This window comes from Hippopotamus amphibius, chromosome 16 (genome assembly GCF_030028045.1).
Source record: "Hippopotamus amphibius kiboko isolate mHipAmp2 chromosome 16, mHipAmp2.hap2, whole genome shotgun sequence".
Lineage (NCBI taxonomy): Eukaryota > Metazoa > Chordata > Mammalia > Artiodactyla > Hippopotamidae > Hippopotamus > Hippopotamus amphibius.
In genome coordinates, this window is record NC_080201.1 from 29,001,498 (window position 1) to 29,028,116 (window position 26,619).

The 26,619-nt window shown below is 53.1% G+C and overlaps 1 protein-coding gene across 4 annotated transcripts in view; it reads right to left on the bottom strand.

Moving 5' to 3' along the window:
• Window positions 1-563: 563 nt before the first annotated feature.
• Window positions 564-26,619, bottom strand: part of SLC12A3 (solute carrier family 12 member 3) — a 38,353-nt gene continuing 12,297 nt past the window's right edge. For 2 of the 4 annotated variants that reach the window (XM_057713092.1, XM_057713091.1), the window contains exons 11-26: window positions 26,378-26,485; window positions 25,797-25,920; window positions 24,110-24,211; window positions 23,026-23,181; window positions 22,243-22,342; window positions 20,975-21,086; window positions 20,477-20,617; window positions 18,891-18,997; window positions 17,364-17,446; window positions 16,196-16,243; window positions 15,372-15,473; window positions 14,362-14,473; window positions 11,825-11,911; window positions 8,961-9,096; window positions 7,384-7,451; window positions 564-2,482 (exon numbers count right to left, since the gene is read on the bottom strand). In XM_057713092.1, coding sequence (XP_057569075.1) covers window positions 2,341-2,482; window positions 7,384-7,451; window positions 8,961-9,096; window positions 11,825-11,911; window positions 14,362-14,473; window positions 15,372-15,473; window positions 16,196-16,243; window positions 17,364-17,446; window positions 18,891-18,997; window positions 20,477-20,617; window positions 20,975-21,086; window positions 22,243-22,342; window positions 23,026-23,181; window positions 24,110-24,211; window positions 25,797-25,920; window positions 26,378-26,485 — 1,728 coding nt within the window. In that variant the 3' untranslated portion in view covers window positions 564-2,340. Of the gene's footprint in view, window positions 2,483-7,383; window positions 7,452-8,960; window positions 9,097-11,824; window positions 11,912-14,361; window positions 14,474-15,371; window positions 15,474-16,165; window positions 16,244-17,363; window positions 17,447-18,890; window positions 18,998-20,476; window positions 20,618-20,974; window positions 21,087-22,242; window positions 22,343-23,025; window positions 23,182-24,109; window positions 24,212-25,796; window positions 25,921-26,377; window positions 26,486-26,619 lie in introns of all 4 variants that reach the window. The other 2 variants (XM_057713090.1, XM_057713089.1) reach the window with 1 other exon arrangement.

The following is a 26,619-nucleotide window of genomic DNA, read 5'->3' on the forward strand; positions in this document are numbered from 1 at the left end:
CCACTCAGTCTCTCCACCTCTCACTTTAAGGTAAGATTCAAAATCCTGGGAGACTTTTTAGAAAACAGGTGTGTCTGCAAGCACATGTAAGAGAAGCAAAGGGAAAAATAAGTGGCTCTTGTAAATGTCCATGTGGACATCTGGCAATACGAGCTACAGGACCAGGGGAAGCGCAGAGAAAAGTTCAATCCAGGGTTGAAAACACAATACAGTTAGTTTTTCAAAACACTCAGCTGAGTTGAAAAACAGTGTGTTCCAAACCAAATAAATTCTGTTGACTGAGTAAATGTGTTTTTTAATTCATTTCATTGTTTTTCACCTTACTGTTAACACAAGGATTTTTTTTTTTTTTAAACAAAGCTATTATCATTGTTCAAAATTTTGTTTCCAACGTGGTGAATTCTTTTTTCCGAAGGCAAAGCATTCTCTGTTCTTAGATCAGGGTCACCCTGAGGTCAGAAGAGGGAGCACTTGTTTGCCAGGAAATGGTTTTCCATGTGGCTCTAGAAAGGCATGCATTAACTCCTGGTGGAGGCTTTGCCTTATCTGGAGTTGGAGTTGGTCCAGGTCCACTGAACGGCTCAGAAGCAGCCCTGCTCTGTCCTTCAGGAGCTCAGCCAGGTGTTCTGTCTCTCTCAGCAAAAGCCTGATGCAGTAATAGGACAGTGGGGCTTGGTCTGGGCTCTTGACCAAGAGCCCAGAACCTTGGTCTCTGCAGTGGGACAAACACTGAAGTCCTTTGAGTCCCAATCCCAAGAAAGACACTTTTGCCTTCGTGACTGAGTGGGTGCTCCAGTGTGCTTGGAGGGGGCCAACCAGACCCAAAGGTGCCTCATTCCTTGGCCACCCCAGTGCTATTGGAAGAAGGCTCAGCCAGTGGAATCCCCCAACAACTTGCCTTTATACTGCTTGGGTATGTCTGAGCTGAAATGCCCTTTCAGAGAGCCTTACCCACCCACCTTGGACATCTCTTAATGTACATTCTGCTCCTGCATCCCAAGTGGTGGTGCAAACACTCTGGGTTGGGGGAGGGTTCCATCCATAGTAACCTGAATACCCTTACCTGAGCAAGGTTCGTCTCCCGCAGGTTCTCCCTCATCTCTGACCCCCATCTTACATTCCCCCCACCACAGCCCCCTCTGCTACTTGCTCAGTTTCCGTCTCTTATTGGTGGTTCCTCCCCACTGTCCTTTCACCCAGCCTCGGGCCAGGTTTGGATGTTTCTGATTCTTTGCCCAATCTTGCCATCTGTACACCCACCTCTCTGCTTCTTGACCCACCAAACCTGCATCCCTAACCAAACCTCCATTCTCCATCCCCAGCCAAACCTGAAATACAACACTCTTCCATGAGACTCCCTAAACCGCGCCCCTCCTTTGAAGCTCTTTCCTGACATGCCCACCCTCCATACCCTTCCTCCTGGTGTTTTGTTGGTTCTCTTTCCTTCCCTGTGGGATGAGCTGGGGAAATGGCAGTGATGCCCACCATGGCCTTTCTCCAAACTAGATGAGCTCCCTGTTGTGTAGAAAAGCACAGGGCACAGAGGAAAGTCTAAGTTGTGGTCTTCAAATCATGAGTCTGCACCCATTAGTGGGTCCCAAACTCATTTTAGTGGATTGCAACCAACATTAAAAGGAGAAAAGGGATCAGAATAGAAAACACCAGAGTGCATCACCTGAAGTGAGAATAAGGATTGTTTTGTGACGCTTTAGTTTCACTGTGTTTGTTCCTAGTCTCAACGTAAAATAGATTTCTTACTGTGGGTTGCAGTCCGAAAAAGTTTGAAAGTCCCAGTTTACCAAAGAACCAACCAAAACACTGAAGACATTATTGAAAGTGAAGGAAGGGAGAGGTGGTTAAATAAATTTTCATTGTTACGGAGGCTCAACGAGCCTTGCACTCCCCCTGTAAGGGCTGCAGGTGGGGTCCCCACGCTCCTGACATTGGAGGGGGGAGGTGTGTTTAGGGGGTGCTCCCAGGAAAGCTCTGTAGAAACTGCCAAGATTCACACTCAGCACTCTGACTCAAATTTGCACACAAATCAAAGACTGAAATCTTCATTTGTTGTGATCAAGAGCAAAAGAAAACTTAAAAGGAATATGGATCCACCAGAGAGTTTTCCGGACAACTCCGTCTGCTACCTCTCCAGCCCATAAAAACAAAGCCCAGAGGACGCGTCCGATGGGAGTGGGATCCAGTCGAAGTTTGGAAATCTATCAGTTTCTTCCGTCGGATCATCAAATGCTACCACTTAAAGTGTGACAGGAGTGCGTCCCGCCCCCATGGACAGGTGGGCCTCCCCTGCACCCTGGCTTTGGGCAGGCGCAGCCAAGCCCGGAGTTACTGGCAGTAAAAGGTGAGCACATTTTCCTGGTTTCCTCGGATCAGGATGACCGGAGGTCTGAGGTCCTGGGACAGCGTCTCCAGCCAGGCCATGTAGAGCGAGCTCGGGCACTTCCCCTTCCTCCCTATGGGCAAGGTGCTGTGGGGCAGGAAGAAGCAGCAGATGGGACATTACCAAGGGGCCTTCCCCACGTGGCCCAGTTCCTGGTTTGCTTTCTGAACCGTATCTCTATTCATTGGCCCCTTCAGACCTCTTTCTTCCCAGCCACCCTAACAATGACCTGCTGCTCTCCTTGAAAGCATGACCTGAAATGTACCTTCAGCCACAAAGCATTTCTTTTCTTTTTTTTTTGGCCATGTCAGGAGGCTTGCATAATCTTAGTTCCCTGACAAGGGATCAAACCTGAGCCCTGGCAGTGAAAGTGCCGAGGCCTAACCACTGGGCTACCAGGGAATTCCCACAAAGCATTTCTAAATAAAGCCATAGCCTGTAAGGCCCCCATGATCTGGTCTTCACCAGCCTCCACAACCTCACCTGCCACCACCTGCAGCCTCACTCACACCCTATAGCCACTGAGGGTTCCTTTCCACTTCTGAAAAAAAAGGCAAGCTTGCTCCTGCCCCAGGGCCTTGGCATGTGATGTTCTTTCCACCCAGAAGACAGTGTCCCCTGGTCTTCACCTGGTTGGCTCCTTCAATTCCCTCAGGCTCAAGTGCAGGTCCTTCTCTGATCACCCTCTTTAATCCCATCTTCCCATCTCTCTTTATCATGTCACCCTGTTTTACTATCTTCACAGCACTTCACACTCTCAAATCCTATTTTTATTTATTTGTTTGTTGTCTGTCTCCCCTCCTCTAGAATGTATGTTCACTCACGGGCAGGCTGGGTCTGTCTTTTTTGCCTGTGCCTAGAACACAGTCTGACATAGTGAGGCTCTATCCCACTCATCCGGCCACTCGGATCATGCCAGCCTCGCCTCTCCAGCCACACACCTACCTGTGGCCACAACAAAGTGATATGTTCACGCATCACATGGACCCAGCTGGCATTACATGAAGCTGGGGCACCAGCACTTTACATGGGACTGCACTTTGTTTTCCCAAAGTACATCCACAGGTGCTATTTCATCTGAACCTCAAAGCCACCCTGGAGAAAAGCTGAGAGAACTAGGCAGAAAGGAGGATGCTGTGCCACGCTGGGCTCAGAGCCTGGCTCTGGGGTCAGAGAAGCTGTAGGAGTCGTGGCTTTGCCACTTCCTCAGCCATGTGGCTTTGACAAATGGCTCACTGGCCCTGGGCCTCAGTTTTCTCTTCCCCAAAGTGAGAACACACACGCCTCCTTCTTGGACACTTGTGCGCACTAGTGAAAACCCAGCCCAGGAAGGGTGCTGCACACAAACACTCGCAGAGTAAGCACTTCCTAGCATCAGCAGTATTGTCACCACTTACTACTATTTCCTAGCTCGAGATGACCCGGCCAGTGAGCTGCAGAGCGGGGACTTGACCCGAGGTCCTGGGATCTTTCCATCCCAGCGGCCCCTGCTCACCACAACCCCCACCTCCACTGAGAAGGTGAACTGAGGTCCCTAAACAGCTGTCCCTTATTTAAAATTCCATCCTCAAAGCTTCATTTGAGACAAACACTATCCTCCCTTAAAAAGCAAGGTCCCCAGGATTGGAGAACCTGATGGAAACAAGGGCATTCCATTAAGCCAGTGTCACCTTAGTTAGCGGACTGTGTTTGTGTTTGGTGCCTTTCCAGGGAAAAGGGAAGTGGAAATATAGAAACCAAACTTTCCTGATTTAACTGTTACGCTAAAGGCTGGAAATGCCCTCCAGGAACTACTACATCATATTCAGGGACTGAATTCAGAAACTTCAAAGACGAAGAGGAGACTGGTGGCTGTGTTATCCAGAGTAGGGGAACCCCATCGCTCCTGCTGTGGCCTTTCAAGCCCCAGCGTGAAGTTCCCTCCCCGAGCACAGCCTGTCCTTCTGTCCACCCGTCTGAGGGAGAGACTCCCCTTGGCATTCTCCTCCAGTGCCAGCCAATGACACGCTCCATTTCTGCTTAAAGGATGTGTGCACTGTAAGCTACTAATCTTTAGAAATAAAGCTGCTCCAGAACAAAGAAGCTCTTTGTTTAGAAATGCATCTCTTAGCCACAAAGAAAGGCAGTCTTGGATCAAACCTAGATGTGGAAAGATAACCGTGCTTCAGAACCAGTGTCTCGGGCTTCAAAACCCAGTCACCACATGGCAGCTGTGAGATCCTGGCAGGTGCTGAATTTCTCTGAGACTCAGTTTTCTCATCTCCTAAGTGTGTGTGTGTGTCGAGGTGGGGATGGGGTAAAACAAAACCACTTCATAGAGTTTTGAAAATTCTATGTGGGTTGGGAGTTTGGGATTAGCAGATGCAAACTTATATACAGAATGAATAAACAACAAGGTCCTACTGTATAGCACAGGGAACTATATTCAATATCCCGTGATAGGGACTTCTCTGGCAGTCTGCAGTTAAGACTTCACCTTCCAGTGCCGAGGGTGCGGGTTCAATCCCTGGTCGGGGAGCTAAGATCCCACATGCCTCACACCCAAAAAACCAAAACATAAAACAGAAGTCATATTGTAACAAATTCAATAAAGACTTTAAAAATGGTCCACATAAAAAAAAAAAAAATTGTAAAAAAAATATCCTGCGATAAACCATAATGGAAAAGAAAATGAAAAAGAATGTATATATATGTATAACTGAATCACTTGGCTATACAGCAGAAATTAACACAACATTGTAAATCAACTATACGTCAAAATAATTTTTTAAAAATAAAAAAATAAAATTAATAAGGCCCAATGCCTTGAGTGTCACAGAGGCTCAATCAATAAAATGCAATGTTAATTACTATTACTTTGACTTGGAGGAGGTAGTCTTTATAGAGTAAAGAGGGATCTAGACCCAAAGGTTATGAAATAGGTTGTTAAGGTGGTCAAAACTTGTTTGGCCGGTTACAATGCTGGTTTATCAGCTGTGCAGGTTAAACTGAGCTCAAACATGGGCCATTAATCGGATAAACCACTAATTAGTAGACAGCAAACAGGCCAATTCTCTCGCAAAGCTGCTCTAGAAAACAGTCCAAGTGTGCTCTCTGATGTGCTGGAAAATGCGATTTTTGTCATTTCACGGAGGCTTGGGAGGATTTTTCCATCCTTAGAATTTCTGGGAAATGCAGGCTCCTGGACCCCACCCCAGACCCTGATCTGGAAGGAATTGAGGAATTTGCCATTTTCCATAGTCCCCTGGTGGTTCTGATGAAGGTGACCCTCAGACTGAACTTTTTATGGGCATGTCTCCGGGCTGGAGATGAGCAGTGCAGCTGCTGTGCCCTCCTAGTGGAGCTGGCTTGCCAGCCCTGGGGCCCCTTCGGACCACAGCTGTGGCTGCCGCTGTGGGGCAGGACGCTGTGTGCAGGCCTCTCTTCTAAGGTGGCTGCGCTCCTGATTATTTGTATCAGCCAGTCCCACAAAGGCTGGTGGGTGAGGGGTTGGTTTTCCCTATGAGGTCCAGGGGTGGGGCAGTGGGAGGGGTAACCACCCATCCAGGTGGTTACCTCCTTGGATGAAATTCCTCATCTTATAGCTTGAGGGACTGACTCATCTTAGTGGCAAATAAACTTAGAATCGTAGCATGTTAGAGTGAAAGAGAATCTTGGAAATAATTTAGTTTAACGCTTCTCTATAATCAGGGAAACTGAGGTTCAGAGAAGGAGGGTTACTCGCCCAAGGCCACACAGTGGGCTAATGGCAGAGACAAAATGCAAACCTGCTTGGAGGTGGCACTCAGGAAGAGGTGGTTTGGCACACCCATGCCCCGCAGATGGCACACCCCAGGTACCACACCCAGGAAAGGTCAGGGAGCCATCCCAGGATGAAGCCAGTGCCGCCATCTGGCCCTCTGACCCCGTCCACGGCCTGGCTAACCTGGCTCTAGAACCATTCCCTGCAAGATGCTAGCCAGAGGCTTACAGATAAACCTGCTTGCCTTATACCACAGTCCCCACATCAAAGGAAACATGAAACACTTCATTTGTACAAAAACTTATCTCCCTAACAGGCCCAGGAAGCATGGCTTCAGACAGAGCCATCCTCGCGTGCAGCCACCTGTGCATCCACAAAGCCCCCGGCTGAGAAGGGTCCCAGGCTGGGTTTCATGCTCTGCTGTCACCATCTTGATGTTCTCAATCACTTTTGAACAAGGCGCCCCATATGTCTATTGTGCACAGGGCCTGCAAACTGTGTGCTCCATGGTTTGAACAAACAGGTTCCACCGGATTCCTGGCTGTCCTGCAGGAGGCTCGCCCCAGGAAATGTCAGGGACTCCTCTCGGCAAATACCTGCATTCCCTCTTGGGCTGGGCCTCTCCCAGACCTGTTCTGCCTCCTGGCCTCAGAGAGAGCAAGGCCACCTGGAGACTCCCCATGCCACTGTCACCTTCCCCTTATCTTTCACTCGGCCTCAGCCAATCCCCACCCGAGTGAGGCAGCTCCTCACCAGACACAAACCGCAGCAACGGACGCCCAAGGGTCTGACAGGCCTGGCGCCCGGCACAGCCGCGGCTGGGGCGGGGCTCTGCTTCTGCCGCCCAGACCTGGCACCAACACCCATTGGGGGTGGCCGGTGGCCAAAGAGGCCTGGGTGATTCCCAAACAACTTGAAATCAATTTTCTTCTGGAACGAGCTGGGTCCCCTTTGTTGAGTTTGGCAAGAAAAAACAACAGATAAGGAGAAAGAGGTGGTGAGGGGAGTTGGTGAGACCTGGGACACAGGGGACCCAAGACCACTGCCAGCTGGCGCTCAGGCTGGGGACACAGGGCAGACGCAGGCCCGGCCATGTGCTGAGAAGCCATCTGGGCTGTGTTTTCGGGAGCTTGGGACCCTGCATCCTCACAGGGGAAAGCTTGGGTCCTCAGCCAGTGGCCACCCCTTCAGAGCTGACACCCTTGGCCTTGGTGACAGGCTTCTCCTCCCGCATAGCGCTACTTACATGACAACCAGGGCGGCATCTCGGGAGTAATCCAGCAGAATCTCATTCAGCCTCACCTGCCGAAGGGACTGGGCGAGGGAAAGCCACGTGGTCACTTCCCGTATCCGATGAGCGGTCCCGGCCAAGCCCAGGGGCCTCTTCGAACATCTCAAACTGGGTGTGTGAACTGTTCCCCCTAAATTATCATAGACTCTCCCGCCTCCAAGAAGGTAACTAAGTACCAAGCTCACCTCCTGGAGAAGTCCCCCTGGGTGTTTCCTTCCTGACCTTATTACCATGACCAGTGGAGTCGTGGTGGGAGAGAGCACCTCACGTGGGGTAGGGAGAGCTGGGTTCAAATCTCAGCCCTGAGAGTTCCTGGCAGAAAGCCTGAGTAGGCACCTCACCTCCCTGAGCTTCACTGTCTTCATCTGTGAAATGGGTATATTAGTGCCCTCCCCCGGGGAATCTGGGGAGGCCTGAGTGAGATAATCTATGCAAAAGCTCCAAGCCGAGGGCCCGCACTTGATAAGGCAGACTTGGAGCAGGGGTGGGTCACTCCACCTCCCCTGTAACAGAGTAGGCAAGAGCCTTCTGTGGACACGATGCTTTGCTCAGCATTTTCCAAGAAGCTGGCGGCTGTGGGAGGCTCTGAGGCCTCAGGGCTGCTGGGTCAGGGAATTCCCCAAAGCTGGGTGGGGCCGGGTTGTGAGGGGGGAACTCCCTCCCACTCCAAGCCCTGTCTCCAAATTGTTGAGAAACAATTGACACTCAGGGTCTGATTGTGGACGGACACCCCATTTGAGAGAATGGAAGCTGAGGGGACGCGAGTTCACCTAGATCTCACACACTCTGCATTTTGGGTGGGGTCATTCTTCATTGTGGGACCTGTCCTGTGGGTTGGAGGATGTTTAGCAGCATTCCAGGCCTCTACTGCTTAAGTGACAGTAGCAATCCCGCCCCACCCACCTGGTGGTGACAGCCAAAAATGTCTCCAGAAGTCATCAAATGTCCTCTGAGGGGCTACACGACCCCTGGGAACCACTGACCGAGAGCACACAGGGAGCAGAACTGTGGTCCCCAGGCCCCCAACGGCCCACCCCACCTTAAAACGACCACAGCAGCCACCACTCTCCTTTAGGCCTTATCAGAGTCCTGAAGATGCTGCCTGGGAAGTGGGCGGGGTTTACAGCTAAGGGGAGAAGGTCGGCCAGATTTGTTGGCACACAGGACAAATTCTGCCTTGACCTTCATCGCCTGCCTTATGAATCCCCTCCTGCAGGCATGGAGGAACAGAGGCGGAGAGGGAGAAGCACTCCGGGTCGTCCATTGCCACGGCCGAGGGGTGGGGGGGCGGGGGGGGGGGTGACTCAAAATGGGCAGGGGCCCAGGCTCCCACACCAAGGATGACTCTGAGATTAACTGCTGGGTCACCTGTCAGCCCAGGCATGTATGGCTTGAGGACACCTCAGAGGCGCGGGGCGGAGGGAGTAGAATCGAGGGTCAGGGGAGGAGGTTAAGGAAGCCCAGGACAGACGAGGCACAGGGGAGCACTGGCCCCCCACCCCACCCCAGCCAGACCCTTCTTTCTCCTGCACCTTGACTCTGTTCTTGTTAATCTCCTCATCCGAGATCTTCCAGGGGCAGTCCCGCCTCATCTCGGTGACTGTGGCCTCGTCCTTGAAGCCATCATTCAGGCGGAAAGGTGCAATCATGTCCTCAAATCGCTTGGTGCTGGGGACAAAGAGAGCAAGTGAGACTGGGTGAGATGCCCGTTTCCAGGGAAACCAGGTCCTCCGAGGGAGATGGAGTGGATGCCACGGAGACACATATTTCAGGCTGAAACCCATTCTGATGCTGCAGTTTACATCAAAGCAGCCTCCGTGTTGAATTCAGCATTGACGGTCGGGTCCGACTTTGAACAGAACTTCCACAAGTCATCCAAGGAGAAGACCGACCTGGGAGCCACCTCCACCCACCTGTCCATCCCCCAGCTATTTACTGAGCACTATTCTGTGCCAGGCTCTGCGTTACACAACAGTGAACAATCCAGACAACATCCCCCATCCTCACAAAGCTCATGGTCTGCTGGGCGCCAGGTAAGCGAATAAATACAGATTGGAAGTATTATGAAGTCACAAACTGAGTACCAGGATGGGGAATAATTGGGCTGGAAGGCCTCCCTGGACCCACAGATGCCTGTCCTTCCAAAGAAGCCAGCTATGCACAGGGCAGGGGGTGCTGGCACAAACAGAACTGAAGGTGCAAAGGCCCTGAGGCAGAAGCGTGCTTGGGCTCTTTAAGGAGCAGCAAAGGAGCCCATGTGGATGGAGCAAGGCGAGTGCAGGGGAGAATGAGATGCCAACAAGTGTAAGTCAGGTAAAGGAGGAAGAGTCAGCAAAGGAAACTAAAAGAAGGACCACAAAGGTAGGTGGGAACCAGGAGAGGGTGGTGTCTTGGAAGACAAAAGAAGGATTGTTTCAAGAAGGATCACTGTGTCAGATGCAGTTGAGTGGCAGAGAAAGATGAGGACAGCAGTGGGCTCTGCAGATCTGGTGGTGTGGAGGTCATGGCCGAGGCTGGTGAGAGTGATTTCAGTGGAGCAGTGGGAGGGCAGCCAGACTGGAGTGAGCTGGAGAATGAGGGATGGGGAGGAAGTGGCCACTAAGAGTGTAGCATCAGTTTGGAGAAGGTTGGCTGTGCAAGGGAGGAGAGAAATGGTCCAGGAGGTGGAGGCAGATGCAGGGGCAAAGAGGGGGTTTAAAGATAAGATGTGCTGGAGGGGTCTGGATGGTGGCTCACGCTGTCCTCTCCACTGGGGAAGGTCTTCCCCCTCTCTGCTCACTGCCTTTCTCAAGGCTTTGCTCCTCCACCAGCAGACGACCCTATTCTCCTTTGTTTTCTGGCCCCTCTCTGCAGCATTCTGATGGCTCTTGACATCCTCCCTGCACCTAAGCCAGGGTAAACCCTGCAGGGCAGGGCTGCAATTGACTCATCTCTGCCCCTGCAGCTTAAGCACAGCCCTGAGAGAATGGGAGAGTCAATATATCCATCACTATTAAATAGTTCCTTTCTTCTCTTCTTGACTTCCTTCCCTCTCCAGGTAAACAAGCGCTAAAGAGGTCAGGACAGATCTTACTTTATTGAGAAGAAAACCTCACGTAGACAGATTTACATAAAGCAATCTTATTGTAAATGTCTTCTTTTAAGAATATAAAATTGAATAATTAGAGAAGTAAATCATGTCTTCTGGCTCCACAATTGAGCCCTGCTACAAATTCGCACAGGAGTTTCCTTAAAGTCCACCCACTTGCCACTGCATGGGCAGGCAGGGGAGCAGTTGCCCAGACCCTTCAACATCTTTCCCCTCCAAGTGCCAGTGTGTTAACACAGTATCAGGGGCTGCAGCTGCCATGCTTCTGCCTCAGGGTCTTTGCAGCTTCCGTTCTGTTTGCTCCAGCACCCCTCAGCCCCACGGAGGGGACACGTCTCTGCCGTGGCCCCTGCTGAAGGAGCTGCCCTCCAGATGTGTATTTCAGGGCATATGATTCTGCCACTCCTGGCCATGCCCAACTGGACCAAAGGTAACAGGCCTTCCAGTGACCTTTACCTTAGCTTGGCAGGAAGGGATGAGCTGGGCCAGTCACAGTCCCTTTTTTGGGCACTTAAATTAAGCAATGCCTAGAGAAGGAAGGAGGCAGTTTATAGCGGAGCTGGAACTGCAGGGAAAGGTCAAGAGGCAGAAAGGGCTCGGAAGCTACAAGCAGGCAGAAGCCACAAATTCAGCGCTTGTTGACACCGACTCTGGGCTGGGCACTGTGTTCGGCATGTTACATGAATTGTCTACGACAGTAGTTTTCAAAGTGAGGCGCCTGTACCAGCACTGGAGAGCTTGTTATAAATGCACATTCTCAGGCCTTACCCCAGACCTACTGACTCAGAATCTTGGGAGTGGGACCCCCCCAAGCTGTGTTTTCACAAGCCCTCCAGGTGATGCTGATGTTTGAGAACCACTGCTTTCCGGAAAACCAGTGCAGGTAAAATCAGCCTTTCATGAGTAGCAAGCAGCCTGGGCTTGTGAAGTGTGAAGCCAGAGACTCCCTCCGCCCCCAGGTCTGGGAGGTGGGTGGGGGGTGCCTGGCAGGTGAAACACTGGCCTCTGCTCGAGAACAGCCATTATCTGACCCGTAACAAACCACTTGATCTGTGAAAAGCATGAATGCGGACATTCATCAGCCTCCAGCCATGTGTGTTTCTGGCAAAGACCAAAGCTCTGATATGAAAAGGACCAGCAGAAAGAGGGAAGAAACACAAACAAAAAATTAATGGCTGCAAACTTGACCCTTCCTCTTTCTTTCTATGAGCCCAGTCTTGGCGGGGGCAGGAAGGACCATGCTCTTTCCCTTGGCTCACCAGAAAGGGCCGACCTTTCTGCCTGGAACCCCCAATGCAGAAAACTCACTGCTCAGCCCTCGGCTTCTGGTTGATGTCGGGAAGGACGTGGACTTCGTGGAATCCCAGTCGGAACTTGCTCAGCAAAGAAATGATCCTGGTAGATGGAAAAAAAAGTTTTTTAATGTACTCATTCATTCAGTGAGTTTTTATTGAACGCCTGCGGAGGATATAGCAGTGAGCAAAACAAACCCTGCCCTCAGGGAGTTGACCTTCTAACCTGGGAAGGCAGCGGACAAACAATGAATATTGATAAAGCTGGTCAGATGATGAGTGACATGGGAAAGGAATTGCCCTAAGTATCTGGGGGCCATCTCTGGACTAGGGTGCCTCACATTTTAACGTCTGAGCACTTGCTGGCGATTGTGTTCCAATGCAGATTCTGATCCAGCTCGTCTGGGTTGGGACCTGGGATTCTGCATTTCTAAGAAGCTCCCAGGTGATGTGAGGCTGCTGGTTCACTGGCCACGCTTTGAGAAGCAAGGGTCTAAGGGATGGGAGGTGAACTGCAGGAAATTCCTCAGGGTGGCTGAGGAAGCAGATAACACACATGAGCTAAGTAGAGAACCAGGAGTGGAAAGCCAGGTGGCCCTGACTTTGGATCCACAGGAAGGAGACACCAACTGTGGTTTGCAGCAGTCAGGGAAGGCTTCACAGAGGAGGTGGTGATCTGGCTGGATGGTGAAGGGTGGGTAAGACTGTTATAGGCCAAAGAGGGTGGACGAGGGTGTCCGCATTGGAATCACCCAAGGAGTCTACTAAACAGTACATGTGCCTTGTTCTTAGCCTCCCATCGCATCACAGTCCCTGGGCAGGACACCGCGTTGGTGATGACCCAGGACGAGTTGGTAGGCAGCAAGCACCCCAGGAGGTGGGGTTCAAACAAGCAAAGATATGGGGGTGCAGGGGATGGACTGGAGCTGTGAGGGGCTGCCTGGGATGGTGTGGAGCATGCCAGGGGACAAGAAACAGATAAGCTGGAAGGACCAGGCTGGGGCGCAGCTGTCAAGCCACTGCTGCTCCCTGAACTTGAGAGTGGGCAAACATCTTGCTGAGCAGCACAGGGGTGGCAGGCCTCGGCAGGGTCTGGGCAGGAGGCAGCGCAGGCCTGACCCGGGGTCACGAGGAAGGCAGAGGATGTGTCCCGGTCAAGAGTCAGCTGGGAAGCAGAGGAGATTTCACAACCTTTGCTTGCGAGACATCCCGTGACCCCACAGTGCTGCGGCCTTGAACTAAACTAAACCCTCTGAGCACAGCTTTCAGTTGGAGCTGGAACAGGAGGCTGAGAGGGCAAAGCAGTCTTCACAGTATGTTTACCTTTTGGAGAGCACAGAGAAGCAGATGCTGCGTTTCCCAGGCAACGCTCTCCTCTCTCCTCTGCATCACTGAGAAAGGCCCTCAACACAGGGGCGTGCGGGTGGGGGGAGGGAAGGGGGAGTGAGGACAATGAAATGGGATTGCCGGTTGCCCTTAACCCACACAGGGTGTGACTCGGAAAGGGTCACGGGGATGTGGTCCTAGCATAGGACTAAGGTGGCACAGGCCATGGGGTCCTGACCCTGGGACATCACGGCGGGCACTAAAGCCTGGGCAGGGTGTTCTCTCTCGCTAATTAACTGCACAGTTTGAGGCAAGCCACCCACCCCATCCTTCCCAGACTGTCTGCACCCTCCAGCAGGCCTCCATCCTATGACCTTCGACCTCACTTGACCTTGCTCTAAAGAAGCAGTGCCCAAATCAAGGCACACATGTGCCACCTGCCCGACTCCTGCCGCCTCCACACCCGTGTACCTGCCTTACTATTTACTTCCTTCTCAGCTTAAGTCAACTCACATCCTTACTTGGATACATCTTGAAAGGAAGTGAAACCACAATTTAAACAGAAAACCAGCCTCTCTTGCCAGAAAGACGTGACGAGTAAAACCAGTAAACCAATGTCACTGAATTCTGGCCGATGCCATTGCCTGCTGAGTGCTCCAGCCAGGCCTGCTCTCTCTCGTTTAGACAGAGACTCAGCCACAGGATTGGAGAAGTAAATCCTTCTTTTCTACTGTTCCTAGCGTCTTCCATAGTAGAAGCTGGAGCAGGTGAGAATTTCTTCTCACCAAGAGATTCTGTGGGATTTGCTGCCCTTTATCCCAGCCACTGAAGTCTCATCTCTGGTCTCACCACAGGTGGCACCCCAAGGTTGGGAGGACATTGCCTTGAAAGATTCTAAGCTCCACCTCATTTCTGAGGAGGAGGGGCCTTCTCCATCCTTCACTCCACACAAATCTCCTTGAGATTTGTGGGTTTAAAATTTAACAGCTCTCCCTATCATGGCTGGGACTAGGGTATGTGCATCTTATTAAAAGGGGGCAGGACACCAAAACCACTTCTGAAATGGAAAGAAACCTGCTCCTGCCCAGAGCTCCCTCACCACCACTGTGACCTGAGAGAGGCAAGCCCCAGAGCCAGTGGAGGAGGGCGTAGGGGCGGTGGGGACAGGCTGGGGTAGAGCTGGGATGACGCTGGTCCTATGCCGCCTACACGGGACACCCCACTTACGCCTTCCTCTCCTGGTCCATCCTGTTGATCTGGCCCCCTACGAACACGCGGATCCTGCATTTACTCCATCTCTTCTTGCGGCCAAGGAGATAGGGGATGAGGAGGGTGAGGCCTGGAAAGAGGGTCCCATGAGTCAGGAGGAAAATACTCTCGGGATACAGCCCTCTTTGGGTTCCCGCCCCACTCTGCCACCAGCAAATCCCTTCCCCTCCCTGGACCTCAGTGTACCCTCCTCTATAATGAGTGTTCCAGACTAAACCAAGGGTGAAACACTGGGCTCTGTGGGGTTTATTTGGCCTGCACGATGCTTTTAAATAAGTGAGCTGGCATTTAATAATTAGGAGATTTCACACAGAAAGCGAGATCGCTGTCATGTATCACTGTGTCATCCACAAATGACTTCACCACTCTGTGCCTCAGTTTCCCTATTTGTAAAGGGAGTTAATAATCATTCCTACCTGGGGTTAACCCAGACAAACACTTAGTGTCAAGCATATAGTACATGCTCATTCTATACTATCTATCATATCCTATATATAATAGGGTATATCTTACTGGAACAGAACATTTTCTCTGTATCTAGGACTCAATAGAGGGTGGGAACAATAAAGCTGAGAATCATATGTTTTAAGAAAAATGGGAGAGAGTTTTTTTCTTTGGGAAGTGAAGAATATTCCTACAGCTTTCCTGTGCACCAGGTCACCTCTCCCATTTATGTCATGTGCCTGTGACCCCGAGGGCCTGTCCCGTCTGAAAGTTCCACCTTGTGGTGACCTCAGCTGCTCCCATAAGTTCCCCATTTTATAGTTGAAAAGCAGAGAGCCAAGAAAGGGGCCCAGCCCGGCTCCTGCGAGCCCAGTGGTGGGCCAAGGGACCCCTATTCTCCTTTGCTGGGCTCCAAGAAGAAGCCACCAGAAGCCCTGTTGAGAGCAGCCAGGAAGGGCAGGCAGAGAGAGTAAGTCATGGAGGTGAGACAGCCGGGGGAGAGCGGGTGTCCTGAGGGCACTGACCTCCATCGTCGAATAGCCAGTAGATGTCGATGGTCTTCTTGCCCTGCTCGGACTGGAAGATGGTACTGGCCTGCTCCTCCCGCACCAGGGCCTCAGGGTCCACTGCAGGGGCAGAGGGGCAGGTCACATGGGAGCAGAGCACATGCAACTACCTGAGTCTGTATGAAAACAGAACAAGCTGCCCTGGGAGGTGGACTTGCTGTCACCCGGGCTGTGCACACAGTGTCCGGAAGCCCCTGCTGTGGGCGTGCACTGGGGAACGGGCCCAGTGCACTGCCAACAGGCCCTCCTGATGCCTGGACTCCGGGAGCAGGGACCCCAGATGTGCAGGGCTGGGATGCGCCCCTCCCCTGCTCCCAGCTTCTCTCTCCTGGGATTCTGGTTGGCACTTCGTGGGGCCATTCTCTTAAAAACTCCTCTGGGCCCTTCACAAATGCCCACAGGACATCCCCAGCTCCTGCACTTCAGGTTCCTCTATTTTTCAGAGCATCGCTGCCCCTCTTGGTCAGAGTATGGCCAGAGGGGCTTCGGGTGGTGGGGGGGGGACTTGGGCCCCAGAGCCCCCTGGGTGGCGTGCCACGATGCCTGGACACTGAATTCTGCAGCACGGCTGGCCGTCTTCATCCTGCCCCCGTTCCCGCTCCCCGCCGACTCCCTGTTACCCAATCCCAGGGGTCTCAGGCGCCACCATCACAAGCAAAAACCTCCTGCCTTTGACCAAGTTCCCTGGTGGCCCATCACTAGCTGCCCCCAGGCTGAGAGCACCCTGAGCCTCTGAGTTGGGTGGGACTGACATGTGCCGGAGACAGACAGCCTGGCTCCACCGGCGCTGGCTTCCTTGCTGTCCTCCGCTGGGTCAAACACAGGGTTAACTGCAAAGAAAGGGGGAGCTTCGTTCCCAGGCTCTCCTGCCTGGGGTACTTTCAGGCTCCCCCTTCCTTGGGGGGAAGGTCCTGACTCCTCAGCTCCCACTGATCTGGCCTCTGCCGCCTTTCACACTCTGGTCCCACCCAGCTTCCTTCTGCTGCTCAGACAGGCCACGCTCCTTCCTATCAGGCCTCAGCGGTGGTGGATGGTCCCTGAGCTGGGAGCCCTCTTTTCCCAGCCCATCCCTTCTAGGCACAAGCCCCTTCCTCAGAGAGCTCCTTCTGCCTGCATGCCCCGTGTTGGGCTCCTCAGGACACCTCAGGACCCTGTCACTGCCTGAAATGAGTGCTGGGTCCACCCGTTTCCCCTCGGACGTCGGCTCTCCAAGGGCAGACTTTGTTTTGTGCCCTGCTGCACTCCTAGGGCAGCCTCAGTCAGGAGAGTGGCTGCTGCTCTGTAAATTCTGGTTGCATAAATATTCAGTGAACCACTGCTGGGGGCCAGGCATGCCCGCGGCCCTCGGTGACCCAGGTGAACAGGACCCAGGCTTGCCTGCGGCCCCCACACCTCTCCGTTCCCTCAGCACTGCCTCCCCCACCCCCGTCTGTCGTCATTATTTCTTTCACACCTCTAAAAATGACGAATTTAGATCTGCCTGTTTACGTGTGACTGTGAGCAGAACACACGGCCCTACTGAGAGCCCCAGCTGTGGTCCTGGAGACCAAAACGCCTAGAGTTCATGGCCTTTCTTGTGGGTGTTTTCATACTCTGGTGTCTTTACATGGTCCTCTCTTGCCCCTATTTTCCTTTTTCTTGCAATTAGAGACTCTTTATCCCCCTTGGTTACAAAAGCTCTCATTGTGATTTGGGGAGCTCTGAGGTCCAGTCCCGGTTCTGCCCCCAGCTGGAAGCAAGACCGTGAAGCGGTCACATCCCCTTTCTGGACCTCAGTTTCTCCACTTAGAAACCGGATGCTCTCCATCAAAAGCTGACTTTCTAGGAGTCCACGACCTTTTGTTCCTTACTAATTTCCCCCGTTTTCCCTGTACCACTTTAAAAAAATGAACTTCCTGGAATCTGTTCTGTTTTTGACAGGGGTGTCAAGAAGTTGGGGTGTGTACTCACTGTGCGTCTGCATCACCTTTGAGATGTTGAGCCCCTCGCGCATCCTCATGACACACACACCATAGTTGAAATCAAAAGCATCGCTGGAAAGAGAGGAGGTGGGGTCAGCCTCCCTTTGGCCCCCGCCCCCAGCCCCCAGGAGGCCAGGTGTCTAGAGCTGGCCCTGCCTCCCCCGTACCCTTACGGCTCTCTGGGCCTTAGTCTCCTCATCTGTATAACATGCAGGCAGGACTGGAGAGGCCCCCAGGACCCCTCTAGCTCTACCATCTGTGGCACTAAGGATCCTACAGACCCTGTACCTGGGGAAAACCAAGTCAGGTCAGTCTTAGGGCCAGGCCCTGCCCTCCTGATACATGTGGCTTATCCCTTCAATGCTGCCAACAGAGGTGGGGATGGGAATTACTATCCCCATCTGACAGATGCAAAACCTGAGTTTTAGGGAGTAACTTCCCCAGGACACACACTAAGGAGGTGGCCAGCTGGGATCAGAATTAACTAGCTGAGGCTGGAAACCCTGAGAATGGGCATACACATGGGAATGGCCTCACTCATGAAGACAGCAATAGGTTGTCTATATGAATGCCTAGAAGACTCCTACCCCACAATCATATTTACTGCCTGGTTGACACAGTGCCCAAGCGCCCACCACTAGGGCTTGATCTAATAGGTTAGCATTGCCCTCTCTGGACTCCTTTAATTACACATCCCTGGGACAGGGGCCTTTTAGGCCCCAGCAATTTGGAGTTTCGCCATGCTGAAGCTGGGGGTTCCTGGCAAGCAGGTATACACTGCCTCCTGTTGTAATTTTGTTAGAGGCAGTGAGATGCACTGCTCAGTCATACAGCTGGTTCCCAGCAGACCTGGAAGCAGGGCCCAGGTCCCTAACACTGAGCCTCCTGTTCTTTAAATGCTCCTGCACACTGCCTCTCTGTACCACATCAATGCAGAAAAGCAACCCAGGCAGGAATTTTCTGGACCTTGCACAAGAGCTGAAGGAGAAAGGGTTTGTAGTTAACCCTGAAATGCCTAGGGAGTTTGTCCTCCTGGTCCCATTTCCCAAGTTTGTCACCTTCTGAGAGGCCTGGTTTCAGTGGTACCACCTCACAGCTTGAGAGTTGGCCGTCTGCAGGTCTTCTGCAGTTCCCAGGTGGACACAAGATTTTCACCTAAAACCCCACATTTTCAACTTCTCTGAAAAACTAGATGATCTAGTAACACTGGGCCCACATTTCTGCCTGGGTACAATTGGCTGCAGCCAAGTAGCAGCTGTTCTCTCTAGTTTGCCACAATCTCCACTGCTCCCTAATGCCTATTCCTGACCCACTTCACTGTGTTACCTGCCTATTTCTGCCGGTATCGGTGTCTGTGACTCATAGGTCAGTCTGTCTTTTTCTTCCTCAGCTTTGAACCAGTAGACTCAGCTTCTCACAGTACCCATTGTTTCCGTTCTACTTCCCAAGGCCCAGGAAACTCCAAAGGCCCAAATCAAGAGACCCCAAGCCCTGTCTCCCCCATGCCCTCACTCACTGCAGGATGCCGATGTAGTCTTCCACTGTGGCCGGGTGAGCTGACTGCCAGTTCTTCTTGAACCCGACCACCAGAATGTTGGGCTTCATCCTCCCGAGACCTGTAGCCTGCCAGCAGGGAGGAGATGAGGTGAGGAATCAGGCTGCAGGCCCCACAGGGCTCTGTGCTGTGACTAGAGTCGGGCTCTGTCTCAGCCCCAGCTGCCCGCTCCACCATGTGGTGGGGGCTCAGGAGATACATCCCCCAGTTCAGAGTCCTGTCCGCCTGGACACACCCACAAAAAAGAGGAAGCTATAGCCAAATTATCCCTTGTGGTCTCTCCAAGCTGGGGCCAATGGCTGTACTGTCCCATTAGTTCTGGATCATCCCAGCTCCTGCTTCTCTAGCAAATCATTTCTTTTAACAAGGGACTTGAATTTGGATGTCAAGCTTGGAGTATTCCTGGGTCACCTAACCCATATATCTTTTATATTTCTTTTCTCTTTACGTTTAAAATTTTTAAAAAAAATTTTGAGGGACTTCCCTGGTGGCGCAGTGGTTAAGAATGCGTCTGCCAATGCAGGGCACACAGGTTCAATCCCAGGGCTGGGAAGATCCCACATGCCATGGAGCAGCTGAGCCCGTGCGCCACAACTACAGAGCCTGTGCTCTAGAGCCCTCGAACCACAACTATTGAGCCCATGCCTAGAGCCAGTGCTCCGCAACAAGAGAAGCCACCGCAATGAGTAGCCCCTGCTCATCTTACCGCAACTAGAGAAAGCCCACAAGCAGCAACGAAGACCCAACACAGCCAAAAATAGATAAATAAATAAATTAGAAAAAAATTTGTGGTGAAATTTACATAAGATAAAAGCAACCATTTAAAAGTATATAGTTCAGTGGCATTTAGTACATTTAAAATATCGTGTAACCCTCACTTCTATCTATTCCCCAAATATCTTTATAATCTCAAAAGCGACCTCATAAGCTTTTTTTTCAAATTTTGAGAAAGAATGAAAAGTATTCCCCTACGTTGACTCAGAATTAACACACATTATTCATGCATCCCATTTTAGAAATGAGAAAACAGAGCAGTAAAATGAATTGCCTGGTGGAATGTTCTAGAACTTGATCTGAGTGGTGGTTTCACAGCACTGAGCAGTGTCTGCATATGTAAGCATTTATCAAACTACACACTATTTCACTTTGCTGTCTGTAAATTATATCTTAAAAAAAAACCCGAACACAAAATGTGTCACTCAGCTCCCACAGGCCTCAAAGTCAATTTCCCCGGGTCTTGGGCACTTCAAGAAAGTGCCTTGAATCAGCACATCTGCAGAGGCAAGAAAGGTGGGGCTCCTGTTGCAGCAAAAGGGGCTTCCAGGGCTTCCTAGGTGGCACAGTGGTTGAGAATCCGCCTGCTAATGCAGGGGACACAGGTTCGATCCCTGCTCCAGGAAGATCCCACATGCCACGGAGCAACTAAGCCCGTGTGCCAAAAAAAAAAAAAAAAAAGGGGGGGGGCCTCCACTAGTCCCTCGCGGTGTCCTGCCTTCCACGTTGTCGCACCAAATAATAAGTCGTGGAGGAGCCCCAGGCCCGCGCACCTGCATGAGAACCTGGACGCCACTGCGGAGGTCCTCGGCAATGACGTCGGCGTAGAAGGCCTTGACCTTCCTCTTGTTCAGCCACTTGGTGTGCCCACTGGTGATGAGCCGGAGCTCAGGCATCCTCTGTTTGCGGGGTCCCTGTGGGGGGTGGGGGCAGGTGACATCAGGGGCCGCCTTCACCCTGTGGCCTGAGACGCCACCCCTCTCCTGCCCTGGAGGCTGATCCCTGGGCTCATTGCTGGTTTTCCTTCAAGGCATTAGGGGAGGGAAAGAAGGAGGAGGGAGGGGGAGGGGTGGAAGGAAGATGGAGGGAGCAGGTGGGAGGCCGGGCGGTGGAGGGGAAGCCAGTGAGAGGGACAGTGAAGGGGAGAGAGCTTGCCCCGGGTTCCACAGCCCCGCCTCTGGCCCGCACTCCACCCCTGCCCCAAGGGTGGACCTGGTGCCCAGAGGCTCCTCCAGGAGTATAGCCCCACGGCCCCTGCACAGGGCACTCACGATGAGCACATGGCCACAGATCATCAGGCTGAGGCTCCGCGTGAAGGTGCCCACAAAGTCCACCAGGGCCGGGCGGAAGCTGGGGGGCCCCGTGAGCACCAGGCACTGGGGGCTGAGGAGGGGAAGCGGAGAGGGCGTGAGCCACCAGGACAGAGCCAGGGGTCTGGATGCCCACACACGGGCACCCCAGGAGTCCCACCACCTCCCAGGACTCCCCTCCTAGACAGGGGAGCCACCCTGTGGTCTTCCCATCTGTGATCCCAGGGCAACTTTTTCTCAGTAGCCGCCATACTGGGTGTCCCTTGTACTCCCTGCTCAGGCTACCAGATGCTCCACGTGGGCAAACCTCCCTCGTGCTGCTCCACCTGGTGCTCCTGCCCTGCCCAGCATCGTGTGAAAAGAATAAAGACTGGGAGTGGGGAGACCCATCACTTATGAGATCACTGTGTCACTGGGTGGGTGAGTCAGCCTCTGAGTTGAGAGGCAGCCAAGGGCCATGGTCAAGGGCCACTGCAGACTCAGTTGGAGCCAGACAAAGTTGGCCACTCACCAGCTGTGTGACCTGGGGTCAGTTCCTTAACCTCTCTGGGCCTCAGTGTTCTCATCTGTGAATGGGGTTGTAACTTCACATACCTCACAGTTGTCGTGATGCTGTGCAAGGCACTTTGCACAGTAATGCAACATAGATAAGTCCGATTATTAATATTGTGATCTGGGGGGAAGGCGGGCCTGGGTGCACAATTTTCCTAAGGAAGGGACTCCGCTTCGAAGAGTACTCGGGAGAGGCTTATCACAGTCAGTCTTATAAATCACAACACCAGAGCACCCTTATGAATGCAGGTGGCCCTCTGTATCCATGGGTTCTGCATCCACAGATTCATCAAAGTGTGGCTGTTGAATCTGTGGATGTGGAACCACAGATACCAAGGGCCAACTGTACCAGGATTTTTACATAAGGGACTTCAGCATCTGAGGATATTGGTGTCTGGGGGGTGGGGGTGGGAGAGGTGGGGCTGGAACCAATCCGTCACGGACCAGGGAGGGACTACTGTATTGCCCAGAGCATATTCCGCTGCGGAAACTTAGGTACAGAGAAGTCACTAGACTTGCTTGGTCCCCACTGGGCAGTGTCAACCCCGGCCTCCTGACTGCTGGGTGGTGCGCCTCCACCCTGTTCCTTCTCTGAGAGGGGCCATGCCCACCGCGGGTCTGCTGGTCAGGTGACAGGTCTCGGCCTGGAGCAGGGTCATGCCCGAGGCTGTGCTCACCGGTAGTTCTTGATGTGGTCCTCCACCTCGTTGAGACCCACCAAGTAGCTCAGGGCCAGGTTGTAGGAGCCGGCCTGTACCGAGGAGCCCCAGTTCACCTCTGGGGGGTGTGTGCAAGGTTAGAAGTCATAGGAGAAACCAGACATACATATGTTGACCTTCTTGAAGAACCAAGCACCCCTGGGAGCAGGTAGACAGCCTGTAGATCTGTTCCTAACCTTCGCACTTACAATATGGCTACACATTTAACAGTTATACATTGAGCTGTTGACTCTTCCAAATATTCTCCTGCCTTGACAAAAGACTTTCACAATGACCTGGAAGGCCAGGTTCAAGCTTAGAATTCTAAGCTTTCCTGGCGTTCCGTATCCCACCCCCAGATTGCTGTCGCCCTGGGATCCTTGCCTGTGCGTGTGTAGACTCCCCAGTCCATGCGGCCAAGCTTTAACTGCCTGCCCTTCAGCTGGGCAGCCTCAGTCTGGTGTGCACACCAGCAGGCTGGCCACTCTCAGGAGGATGACCTGGGCAGGCAATTCCAGGTCCTGGGGGTCAGGGTAGCCGGGGAGGGGAGGTGGTCCAGAAGGAGAGGTGTGGGCTCTGAGTGGGCACACTCCCGGGGGCTCCTCGACCCGTGGGGAGGGACGAGGCTGCAGAGCCAGAGGGGCCCCTCGAGGGCACACAGCCTGAGGCAGGCCTGCTGGCTGAGCGGACAGGCAGGATGGCGTGGCGGCCTCAGGGTGAGAAGGGGACGCCTGATGCCCTGGGCAGCCTGGGGTGGCACACCTGGCTTCTTGTAGATCACATAGAGCAGGAGGAAGAGGACCACGCCAATGGCAATGAGGGCCGCCCACCAGGTGAGAAGGAACATGATGACCACGGAGATGATCGCCCCAAAGAGCGCCGCCCACTTGCTGTAGTATCGGAACGAGGGTCTCCACCCTGGGCAGGGGGCACAGGGCAGGGGTACGCTCAGCCCTCTGAAGCCTCCTCCTGGGCCAGCACAGCTGGGCAGGGCCTGGGTGGCAATGCCCGCAGCGCCCAGGGCCAGGGTCCCAGCCTGTGCCTGCCCACCCACCCTGCCTCCTGGGGCTGGGCTTGGAGGCTCTGGTAGGGGGCCACACACCCGCCTGGGCTGGCATTCCACCATGTGAACAGGCTACACCAAGGAGGAGGTGTCCAGCTCCAGCCAAACACGGCCACAGGACAGCCAACGTCACGGCAGTGCTGGTTTCTGGGGCTCACACAGAGCCTAGGGGCTGAGATAGAGGGGAAGGACGTGATTCTGCCTGGCCCACACCTGCGGGCCATACCAGGGCTGCCACTAGTGACAGCCATTCCATGGCACAGCTTCAAGGCGCTGTGGTCCACGGTCTAGGGAAAAGGCAGCCTGGGGACCAGCCCATCGGCAATTTGGGGCTAATTTAAAAAAGTCTTCTTTGAGACTCTTGACTGCCATCTGCCAGAAAACTTTCATAATAAACATACAAATCTATGACATCTAGATTTGAGTGGCACCCCCTGGAGTTGGGCAACGTGCAACCTGCAGCCACCCTGTCTTGACTGGTGATTCTGTTTGCTCTCTGGGGAGTCAGACTCCTGACTCCCTTAAAACTGGCGTAGGAAGGCACTAGAAAAGTCTCTGCACACTGTAAACAGTGTATGAATCCACGTATAGTGTACGTTGTAAGTGCTTGATAAAGGATAGCTGTTATTGTTGTTATTATTATTATTATACGTATGGTCCCTTTCATTGATTTCAATTTGAGAGGTGACCTTGGTCTGCCCATCTGTATCCGTGCCTTCCACTCCCCGCGCCATACCCCAGCCCCAGGTGCATCCTCCCATGAGGGGTGAGGGCCTTGCTTACCAGGCGAGTTGGTGATGGAAGCGTGGAAGCAGCTGAAGTTGATGAGGGCGTAGGAGCACAGGAAGAAGTTGGAGATGATGGGGGCAATGGTGTTGAGCTCAGCTTCAGGGACCCAACGGAGAGAGGAGATAGACTGCTGGGAAACTCCACCACAGAGCCCCTGGCACCCTCCCTCTCAGGGTAAGGGGAGTCCAGCTGGGCCACTGAGGCTCTGTGAGTCTCAACTTTCTCATCTGTCAAATGGGTCCATCATTTTGTGAATCTCAAAGTCTGGTGCTGTAAACTGTAAACTGCCGGCTCTAAAGAGGATGGAGAGCAGTGTGAGGGTAGATCCTGTCAGGCCACAGGGTGACCAAGGACAGTGGCTGTCACACTTCTTTTTGTGACCACAAATTACAGTAAGAAATACATTTTACAATGCAACCCAAGACACATGTCATCTATTATCTGGAACCTTGAGACTGTATCACTGTTCCACCCACAATGGAAACCCATCTAAGAACTGGCTCCTGCCCTTCCCTGTCTCACAAGAGGCACCCCAGACACACTCTTGCACTTGAATCCTTATCTCAGGGCCTGCTTCTGCAGATCCCAAAACAAGACAAGCCTCTCTTACGTGCCAGGCCTTCCGTACACGAGTCCATTGAATCAGCACAAGAACCCTGTCCCAGAGCATCTGAGATCATGATCCCCCATCTGAGGCCCAGTCAGAACCACCCACATAGAAGGACATCAGATCTGAGGCCGGGGGGCACAGCAGGGTGCGCAGGAAACATCCGGGAACGCCAGGCCTGATTAGGAGTTTCCATCCCCTGGATGTGGCCCTGCTGCCTCTTCACCTGGTGCAGGATCCAGGAGTATCCACTGTCCGGAAATGTTCCCTTGAATGGAAGTGGCTAGACCATGAGGGAATGTCTCATGGGTAGGTGATGCCAGCTTAAGTAACAGGGATTCAGCTACGGCTGGAAGGTGCCTCCCAGCCTGGAGAGGTTCACCAGCAGCTGACCCTGGCCCCATTCCTGCATAGGGAGCAGGGACCAGGGGTCATCATGCCAAGGCATGAGCACTGCCCTTGCTTGGTAGGGCCTCCTCTCTCCTAGAAATTTCCACCTCATTGGCTAAGTAAATCAAGAAGTGCTGGGGAGTGTGCAAACACGAGTGTGTGCGTATATGAATGCGTGTGTGTGTGTGTGTGTGTGTGTGTATACACATGGTCTCTTCCTGCCCATTTGTGATACACCCTCTAGGCATCATTCCTCCCACTTTGCAGATGAGGAAACTGAGGCTCTAGGCGGCAAAGTGATTTTTTTCCAAGGTCACACAACTGGCACATGGCAAAGCCAGGATAGAAAGTCAATCTAACTAACTAACTGAAATCTTTCTCCTATCCCCTACCTTGGAGCCCAAGGGATCTAGCAGCTCAAGGTCTGAGAAATGAGATTGGTCTAGTTTCTACGCCTACAGAGATAGTGATCCAACTGTTTGTACCAGCTCCTGAGGAGGAATCAGTCAGCTTGTCCTGTGCTCCCAGTGTGTCCTGGGGGCTAGTTCAGACCTGGGGAAGGAGGTCCCACCTGCCAGGACACAGGAAAGCAGAGCCAGGGAAAGCAGGTAGGGCCTGCTGTCCCCGTGGCCGTCATGGCTGGCCAGGGGAGGTGGCAGCCCTATGTGCCCTGCGGCCACTCACCGATGATGATGAAGGCCACAGCGATGGCGTAGGCCAGCAGGTAGCCACGCACCGGCTCATTGTTCTTGCCATAGCCTTTGCCGAAGAAGCCGATGAGCGGGTACAGCTGGTCCAGGCACAGGCACTGCGGGCACAGGACGACGCGCTCACCCCCCCGTCAGGACCTGCCCCATCCCCTCCCCTGTGGTCACCTGGACCCCATCCCCCACTTGCTCTCTCTGTAACCTCAGCAGGGCACTTCTTGAACTGGGTCACGGTTTCTGTCTCTGTGAAAGGGGAGTGATCTCTTGTCCTCCCCACTTGCCCAAGAAGACTGAAAAGGCAACACAAAAGGGGCTGACCACATCGGAGGGAGACTGGGAGGGTGGGCTGCAGACAGGGTGCCAGGGTGCACAGGGAGGGTGTGGGGTGGGAAAGGCAGGTGCTCTTCAAAGCTGCTTCCCACAAGCGTTTGCTTTACCAACTCCTTTTCCTTCAGTCTAGACACTGGGTCACATGACTCCTCCAGGCCTTTGTGGTAGTCACCTGGGGACCCCTGCACCTGGCCCCCTAGACACTTCCGTCCCCTTCTGCAGCCTCACCTGGAAGACTTTGGCTGCAGAGACAAGACAGGCCAGGGCTGAGGAGAGGGTGGCCCCGAAGATGCCGGCTGTGATCAGGGGCGCGAAGCCCGACACCATGCTCATGGTCTGCAGGGACACAGGTTTTGGGCCCCCATGGTGAAGGGCTGGGCCCAGAGCCCCCACCTGGGGCCCCCCAGTCCCCACTGCAGGCAGGGGCTGGGTCTGGAAGCTTCTACCTGAGTCTCAACCCTCCCTGGGGA